Below are 9,901 nucleotides of genomic sequence, written 5' to 3' on the forward strand. Positions count from 1 at the left end.
TAAAAATCAAACACCCTCTTATGATTAATGAACTTTAAGACATTACAGACAACAATGTCATTTCAACTCATACAGTGGGTATCATAAATATTTAGTGAAATGGAAAGACGTCCTCTTATTTGACTTTAACTGTATTTGGATTTTAATGAAGAGTTTTTAAGGCCTCGATCTTAATCTTTATGAAAAAAAAAATAACGGGACCCTACGGTTGAAATTTTAAATTTTTTTTACTTTAAATTAAAATTTTTGTATTATTTTAATATATTAATATTAAAAATATATAAAAAAAATATTATCTCAATATATTTTTAAATAAAAAACACTATAAAAAATAATATTTATTACTATTAAAAATATCATTTAACTCCTCCCAGTCGGGGTTAACTTACATCACATTGCTCTGCTAGTTATAGAAAAATTACGGTGGTCCGATAAGGGGTAGTTTTGTAATTTTCTAAGATTTACCAATCAACTCTTCCGGTATTACCTGGCACAAGCTATGGTAGACCTCCTCTAGAACATATGATCTAGGAAACTGAATTTATGTTAGAAGGGTGCTCCATTTTATCTAAGGTGTGACTCGTGAAGCCTAGGACTGACTTCTTGGAGCTTTGTTTTTCCTTTTTTCCAGATTCCAAATACTCAGTAAACACATCCTAATCGTCACCCATAACCAATTCCCTCATTTCCTAACCCCTTCGGCTCTGGCTATGACTTGTAAACCTTAATAATATTTGTGTTGTAGTCAGGAAGGTGCCGCATCATTCATGGTTGCTTGAAACGTTAGCTTTTTTTCTGAATTAATGCCCCCTCCACAACTACAAGGATAGGGCACCCAATTGCTGCTGCAAAATGCACTAAAAATTTATTAAAAGAAATTACCTGATCAAGTTATATGCGAACCGCGATCATAACAGATGCAATTGATGGTAAAATTAAGAAAGCAGATGAAATGGTTTAAACAAAGGGATGGAACTAAGGTAAAGGGTCCTTGGAGACTGAGACAGTCTTGTGAAAACTTCAATTTGAAGCAGGCAACAATATGTTTCAGTCGCATTAAAAGTTCGGTTGCGATGGAAAAGATGGAAACACTGAAACAAGAGAAAGTTTCACCATCCCTTCAGCACAACAGAGTTCCTCTCAACTAGGAAATAACTGAATTCTATCCAAGGGTCTTAGACTCTGGTGATTAGTTAATGCATTGCTGGGCGAGTAACTCGCGGCCTCACGGGAGTCTTTGAAGGACTTACCCTAAAAAAACTCAAATATTTTAGATGTGTTGGCATTGGCTTAGTTCAAATCCTCTAAAAAGAAAATTCAATTCAAGTTCAGTGACAATATACCTGACAGGCTGGGATCCCAGGGCCATCCCACTGCAATTCAGTGCAACGATGGCACTTTCTGCCTGTTTACAAAGTCAAAAGAATCAGGAAAGAGCAAGATTGCAAAAGGAAAGGAATGGCAGTTGTTTGCATGATTAAATGAAATCAATTGGGAGCATCACAGCTAAATGTTTCATCTTTGCTGTCTATATTAAACATTATGATGATTAATTTACATGTAAAAATACCATGCACATAAATCGTTACAGTTGCTGGCAAGATGCAATGCAGTTATTACAATCAGCATCAGTGGGAAGCAATGCTTTTTTTTTCTTTTTTTGCTTTTTTTGGGAATTTGCACATGATTAATAGCTCCAAAATAAGAAGAAGAAGAAGAAGAAGAAGAAGAAGAAGAATATAGGGTATAGTACCTACTAGTGCAGCTTATATAGAGATTATTGTTGCTATCTCATACCCTCTCCAGTCCTATCAATTTCCCTGTCTTAAACAACTATCTGATATTAAATCTAGTTCACCACCAAACTTTTAGAGGTATGCTAGGTTCCACTTTCTTCATAATGAATCATTAATCACCTTTGTCAAATTGAATAGCTTAAACAACCTTGGAAATAAATTCACACTAAAACTTGTACAATACTCTCTCATTGCATCCATGAAAATGATATTTTATAGATACAGGGCATGATTTTTGTTCTCACTTGCAAGAAAACGTGCAACACACAAACATACAAAGGCTGAACCTACAAGAACGAAAATCTGACAAGCAAGGAAAGGACACACAGCATGACAGCAATTCACAGTAGAGAGAAAAGGTTGGTGAAGGTATGTGTTCACAAAGTAAATAGAGGAAGGAGGTGTTAGAAAAGTGGGAGAGAAAATGAGTGAGAGTCAATAAAATTCAAATCTTTAGTAAGTCCAGTCAATAAGATTTTTTAATATTGCTGAACCTACAAGAAGGAACATATGACATGAAAAGAAAGGATACACAGCAATTCACAATAGTGAGACAGGATGTTGGAGGTATTTGGTCAAAGAGTTAAGGAGGTGAGGGTCTCAATAAAATTTAAAACTTTAGTTGGTCCAGCTTTTAAAAAACTAGAATAGCCCTTTTAAAATTCACCTTTAATGCACTGTTAAGATCCTTTAAATAATTTTGTAGCAAGTTCAGGTTATTGAGCCAAGACTGCACTTACAAACCCAAAAACTTGGGAAACTTATCACTAGATATGATCAAAAATCCTAATAGATCAAAATCTTAAAATAATCAAATTTTAAATATCATTTGTCTGTTAAATCCCAAGATTACTCTCCTAAACTCGTATGAAATTCAAAAGATTTGAAAACCTTGAAATTCTAAAAATACTCCTAAAGTTCCATGAAATGTGATGCAGTGCAACAAAAATGCATTCAATATAGTCACAATTTATTCAGCACTTAGTATCAGTACTACCTCTCCCACATCCATAGGCAGGTCCTAGAAGTGTATCCTACATGAACATAAGGAAATACAAGATGCAATAGGATACTAAAAATATATATAAAATTTCCATGAAATTTCCATGCATCCCACTCAATAACCACCGATCACAACAAATTGTACTTCCAAGTTGCCCAAGATAGCATACACACAGCCTCTGCCATCAACAAACAGGACACTACAAGGGTAAAATGGTGTGATAGGCTGCATATTATGTGGAAAAGTATATGAACCCTATTCTTAACACGAGAAGTTTATTCTCACTACATTAAGTCTAACCATGATACAGAGTTGAAGAATGACTACTTATATCTCCAAATAGGTAAAACAAAAATCCATAAGAGAAAATTGAAATCAAAATAGTCAAGATAGCTCCCATAATCCCTGCCCCCAAAACTCCTCGATTTAAAAATAAAGAAAAACATAAAAACAAAACCAATGGCAGTTCATTCAAACCAGTACCAAGAAAAGCCAGACAGCTATTGTTGTGTGTGACAAACACAGATGAAAGAATAATTTTGTTCATTAAGGAAAGTTTGTGCAAACCAGCAAAATTAAAAGCCGAACATGCTTACAGTATGGTGCTTTTGTTACATAAGAGTGTGTGTGTGTGTGTGACCGCACTAGCCATCAATTTCATAAACTTGATGCAATTTCAAGAATTTTCAATAACATCAACATCATAGCTTACCATAGCAAATTCAACAAATGCTATACGAGTTGAATGCACGTGATCCCCTAAAAGTCTCAAGCGAGTAACCTGTCAATAAAACAAGACAAGAGAAAGAGCGGGGTCACTCAATGAAGAACTCTTGGCATTCACTCGTTTGAAGGGGGAGGGTGGAGATGTTTTGGTGCTATGCTCACCTCACCACATATTGATTCAAAGAAATTCTTGACTTCAACTTGAGAAACCTGCATTTACAATGAACTTCATTAACTGGAAGAATTTAAATAGGAGTGCAGTTGTGAACTAAATCAGCAAGCATAACAGTACAATGGCAAATATCAGAAGACAGTTGAGCCCATGATGCCAATACACTCAAAGGTTCATCAATCTATTTAATGCAAGGAGGAGGTGTTACCTTTTTATCGATGTTGGTACAATAGACTGTCCTAGTGCACATCTCCCGTTCATCTTCAGACTGCATTTAGTAAAAATGTTGGTATCATCAAGAAAGCCCCCTCTCAAGCATCAAAACTTGTGCACTTGCTAAAATAGCACTATCATGCAGAAATTAACACAAGTTAAAAGGGACAAAATAAAATTCATTCATACCCTAGGGAGGAATGTAGGATTCACTGGAAGGATAGCAGTTTTTGAAGGTAGCACTCTGACTGGATAGTATCCTAGCATTGTCCCACCGAGGTTTAAAGCTGCTCTTGCTCCTTCTGTTGAAATAAATCCAGCTTCTCATGTAAGAAATACTTATAATTACATATAGATTGTGCAAATACAAATACATATGTTAAATGATTGCAGGCAGCTGTTCACTCACGCTCATCAGCAAACTCCACAAATGCAAAACGAAGAACTGAATGCGGATCACCACAAACCCGGCAATCAACAACCTTCAATCCAACATATAAATACTGATGAGATAGCAAAAACCATGCTCATGAAAAAAGGGGCATGCAGCTTGAACAAAAAGGGGCAAGGTAATGTATTTCCTTTTGATATGCCCATAAAGGCAAAGTCTCAAGACAGAAGCACAAGGGTATAGTGAAAGTTATAAACACCATAAAACACATGGAAGGAGGAAAATTGTGGCTGAAGGACTCAAGGAGCTGCAGTGCAGCAACTAGGACGCAAGCACTGGTTGGTTATGAGTCTTTGGAATTGTGAAAATCTATTATCTTGCAAATTTTGAACCATTTTTTCAGGTTACCTCAATTTATATGCAAACAACCAAATATCTCATGAACTACGAGAACCAATAGATAGTAGCTCATAAAATCTAATTAATAATTCTAATGTGAATCTTTAAGAGTAAATTATAAATTAGTCCCTCTAGTTTTGAGAAACAAATTAATTAGTCCCCCATGTTTCAAAACCTAATTATTTAGTCTATTGACCAGTGATGACCATGCTTAATTTAATATTAATTTATTTCAAAAATTGTCTTCTTTTCTTATCAATATTTCCATAATATCTATTTATTTTTTTCCTTTTTTGATTTTTTAAAATTGGAAAATAACCTAAAATGGATGAAAAGTATTAAATAATTAGTTTTTGAAAAGGGAGGGACTAGTTAATTCATTTCTCAAAACTACAAGGACTAATTTATAATTTATCTGAATTTTAAGCATTAAAAAAAGGTGGCTCTTGTGTGAAAGCAAAGTTAATGAATGGCAAAATGTGAAAGGGAAACCATCTACTGAACAATTACAAGAAAGCAGTAACAAAATAAGTAAATCCTCAATCATTAAGCTGGTTCAGGGGTTATAAGAAATTTCAACCAGTTTTGTCTGTTACACAAATGGTAGATAATCCTAGGCTATCTTGTTATTTATAGCCCAGGCTGAGAATTTAGGTCACTTCTTCATTCTTCAATACAAGTAAATGTGGAACCTGACTTGTAAACATCCTTCAAAATATGGTCTAAGTTTGCATGTGAGATAAAATAAATAAAAAGGGGACTTTAAACCATTGGTAATAGCATGGACCCAACATATTATGGATGAAAACAAAAGGAAAAAAGTGGAGGCACAAATTGACAAATAATGAAATACAAGACAGTACTAAAACACTCACCACAAATTGATTATGTGCATATCTGTACATGCACATAATACACCTATAACCTCTGGAGAGATAAAAATGCTTGCCATCATGTTTGTATGGAAACTATATTGTATGATAGAAGATGATAGCAGAGATCCATTGAAACTACAAATCTTTTAAACTATGAGAAGACAAAAACTTCACAAGCTCTTATGCAACATAAAGTTATTATAATGTAATAAAACCAGCAATATAGAACTGATAACATAAACTGCAACTCTCTAGCAGAAGTTAAAACAGTGAGAAGAAAAGAAATATGTCAATAACAGAAACACACGAGGCCAGTTCCATAAATAGCATCCATTATGAAAACTACATACCAGATGAAGATCAAGAAGGAAAACATAAATCTCCTAGTCAAAACATCGCCATACTACCACAACTAGCTTGAATTTTATTAAGTCCAATAGATTTTAACAAATGTGCGAGACTATCAACAGTAATTCTAAGAATCTGACACGGCCAAATAATAAAACAAATATATTGAATTGGTAAAGTAACAACATAAAAAATATTTTTTTATTAAAAATTATACTCAAATGCATAATCTGAAACCAATTATGAGTATATGCAACTTAGAGACCGTTTGGGAACGCGGTACAAACCGCGTTCCACAAAAATTCAAAAAATAATTTTATTTGTTTTTTTGCTTAAATTTAATTTTTTTTAATGTTTTCAAATTGTTTTGATGTGCTGATGTCAAAATGATTTTTAAAAAATAAAAAAATATTATTTTAATGCATTTCTAGATGAAAAGCAACTGTTATCACACTCCCAAACAATTAACTGTGGGTGTGCTAACTTGTGTTTTTTCTTTCAGCTTGCGCGCCGATCGAGAGCCCTTAAATATTATTAGTAGGATTAATAGGAGCTAAATTGGAAAAGTTAAAGTCCTTCCATGAACCTTGATCAAACTCTACTCACTCCCATCATCAATAAAAGAAAGGAAAGTTATCCCATAAGTTGTGCATAATTCAAATTTTTTTAGAAAGGAAAAATATAAAAGAGAAAGAAAAATGTGCAGCAACACTATGAGTTGAGGTTAAAATGGTATGATTCAACTGGATTAGGGCACATAAAGTATGCTCCTTGTGATTTAGTGTCAAATGGCAACTTACACCTAACAGCAATTTGTACCTCACATCAAGGGCAACCTCAAGGCAAACTTTAGATTTGCCTTCCATAGAACTTTCATGGTATGGTCCAAAGAATTAGTGGTCTCCAGAAAACATAGCAATGGTACTTGAATTGAACAAATTCTTATTGAAAACAAATGAACAAAACTCTAAGAATTTCCAAACTAAAGTAAGGACACCATAACTGAGAATTTGGCATGTCTTCATCCTTGTTCATTAGAATGACATCAATATTGTTGAGAAACAGGAAAAAATAATTATCATAAACAGTGGAAAAACTACAGGAACCAATTGATCAAAGGAAAAACACACAAGATACGAACAAAATATCAAGCGAGCACATATTCCAAGTTCTAGTTCTTTAGGATGAACTAAACACAACTAATGAATAAGGAAATGAAATCCACTTTGCTGGGGGGGAAAAGATCATTTTGAAGTGAAACGGGCCATCATGATAATAAAATTAAAAAAAAAATAAAAATAAAAAAACGCATGATGAACTAACATGGATCATCGAGATTCAGAATTATCCTTGTAGTAGAAACTGCCAAATAACGAATTAATATTAATGAGGATCGTAACTTACTTGTCCACAACCACTAAATAAGCCAGCAAGCCGCTCTTCAGTTACCTAAATTGTGAACCAGTTTCTCTAAACTCAGAACAGAAGAGCAAAACCACTAGCTATAAAAATCGATGCATCAACGTAGCGTAAAACTTTTGCTATGGAACTCAGAAACATACATGTTGATCAATGTCAGAAACATATACTGTTCGTCTAATACTGTCTTCTTGTTGGGCTCTATAAGCTCTCCCATTCAACTTCCTCCTCCCCTGGTTAAAGTTATTTCTTTTCTGTAAAAACACAAGTAAGATTTCAGCAAACATAACCAAGAAAAAGAACAGATAAAAAAGAGTAGCATGACACAAAAGCTTCTCTCATAGTTTGCTGAAAAAGAAATGTTTGCTGAAATTGCCAAAATCTTAAAACTTTCATAAAAAACACGCAGAAAAAAGAGGAAAAAAAAACTATCCCCGGTTGAATGAAAGGCCGAGCAGCTTAGAACTAACAAGCATGCAGAGTGATCCTACCGACGGTTAAGAAAAAAAAATGCACGGTAAGAACTACAAAATCGAATTAATATTATAAAATCGAATTAACTCAAAGACAACATACCATATATCAGAAACCCGCTTCATAACATATACATTAATATTATAAAGAAGGATTAATACACGGTAAGAACTACAAAATCGAATTAAGACGTAAAATGGGGAAACCTATCTTCTAATTCTACCAACCATATTAATTTAGGATCTGATTAAGATAACAAAGTCCTTCTACCATACCCAGCTAAAATCATATTGACCAATGATTAACAAAAAAAAAATTATAAAAACCTAAAACCCCAGTTATCGTTGAAATCATAATGGCAGTTATGATATTCAATCCAACGATAACATTACAACAAATTGTCAGCTAATTTTAGAAATCAACAACATAATTTTTAGAGCCGAAAACAAATGGATCAGTCATCAAATTCAAAATTTGATAGATAGATATATAACCTCAAAGAGTACAAAAAATAGGGAACCTCAAAATCTGGCAGAATCCAAAAAACCCATTTGTCAAAAACACAAACAAAACCCAAATAACACAGAAAAAAAAAAGAAGAAGAAGAAGAATTGTCCAAACACAAATCAAAACTAACTAGAACCAATTTAAAAAATATAAAAAACAGAAATGCAAGATCAAAATGGAAATGATCAGAGACAACAAACAAAAAGTACCCTTTTAGGGAAGTTGTCATTGGCCGATTGCTTAACAGGGACTGCAAAATTGTTGAAATGAAGTTCGTTTGGATTATTTTTACTATAAGAAGATGGGAAGAACTCCTTAGCCAAGGGATTCAACTTGGTGAACATATCCACAAGCTTTTGGACAGTGAATTCAGATTCTGATGTTGGCTTTGTTTCTGAGTCCAAATTATTGTTGTTATCATTTTTGTTGGCGGCGGTGGTGTTGTTGTTGGAAGCCACTGCAGCCTCACTGGTAATCTCAGCAACCGCAGCCATGTATAGATGCTAAAAAACCCAGAAACCAGAAAGACCTGAACTTTATTTATTTATTGGAAATCAAGAAAAACTACTGAGCATAAAATCCAACCAAGTTTTTTTATTATTTCTATCAGTGAAAAAGAAAGAGAAAGAGAAACAGAGGCAAGATCAGATAGGAAGAGGAAAATGTATAGAAATGCAATAAGCTTATAGAGAGAGATTAAAGGGATACGATGATGATGATGAAGATGATGATGAATTCTGACAGAGATGATACATATTAAGCCGAAATGGAAAGGAAAAAAAAAGTAGGAGGAATGAGTGATCAAAGTTGTTAGTTCTATTTATTTATTTATTTATTTATTCTGCAGTGAGACAACGAAGAGAGAGAGAGAGAGAGAGCGAAATAAAGTTAGGGTTTTTGGCAGTGGGAGGTGAAAATGCGAGAGAAGAACATTTGGCTTTTTTATTTGTATGTTTTTTTTCTTTTTTCTTTTTTTTCTTTTTTTTTTTTTTTTTGAGAATGTTCCCTCTTACTCAAGAGAGGGGAAGAAGAAGAGAGAGAGAGAGAGAGAGAGAGTTGAAAGGGAGGAACGTTAAAAATGGAGAGGAAGGACAGCTGCTAACGTAAGATGACTTAAGCAGCCAAAGTTGTTGTTACTTTGTTTGTTTGTGAGAGAGAGAGAGAGAGACTATGGATTCTGATATGTCATCTGTAACTGCTGCTACTGTTATGGGTTTGTTGGGATTCTCCCTCTCTCTCTCTCCTTCGTGTTTTTTTTTTTTTTAATGCGTAATTACAAATAAATTAACTTCACTTGAATGTTTTTTTATATATAAAAAAAAACCTTCACTTGAATGTTTGTGTGGCTGACCGCTCACCCAAAAAAGGAATAGTACACTTTTGCTTTTTATTTTTTTTTCCTGTGTTTGGTAACATGATAGTCGTGAGAGAATATTTTGGACTTAATAATTTTTCAATCTAAATACATTTTAAAATTTAATCTAGAATATCATGTTAAAATTTAATCGCCAAGTAAAATTTAAAATTTATTGTGTGGAAAGTTTAACTCTTTTTTATTTTTTTAATTTTATTCTTGGA

The 9,901-nt window shown here is 33.6% G+C and overlaps 1 protein-coding gene across 1 annotated transcript; it reads right to left on the reverse strand.

The window, feature by feature from the left end:
* Positions 1–953: 953 nt before the first annotated feature.
* Positions 954–9,323, reverse strand: LOC133680905 (polyadenylate-binding protein-interacting protein 9-like). The gene is made up of 10 exons (XM_062103932.1): positions 8,533–9,323; positions 7,486–7,596; positions 7,328–7,372; positions 4,320–4,392; positions 4,100–4,212; positions 3,906–3,965; positions 3,688–3,735; positions 3,512–3,580; positions 1,344–1,405; positions 954–1,251 (listed from the first exon to the last, which is right to left on the reverse strand). The coding sequence occupies exons 1-10, from the start codon at positions 8,815–8,817 to the stop codon at positions 1,194–1,196; spliced, it is 924 nt and encodes a 307-aa protein (XP_061959916.1). The 5' UTR covers positions 8,818–9,323; the 3' UTR covers positions 954–1,193.
* Positions 9,324–9,901: the final 578 nt, after the last annotated feature.

Source organism: Populus nigra, chromosome 1 (genome assembly GCF_951802175.1).
Source record: "Populus nigra chromosome 1, ddPopNigr1.1, whole genome shotgun sequence".
In the NCBI taxonomy this organism is placed as follows: Eukaryota; Viridiplantae; Streptophyta; class Magnoliopsida; order Malpighiales; family Salicaceae; genus Populus; species Populus nigra.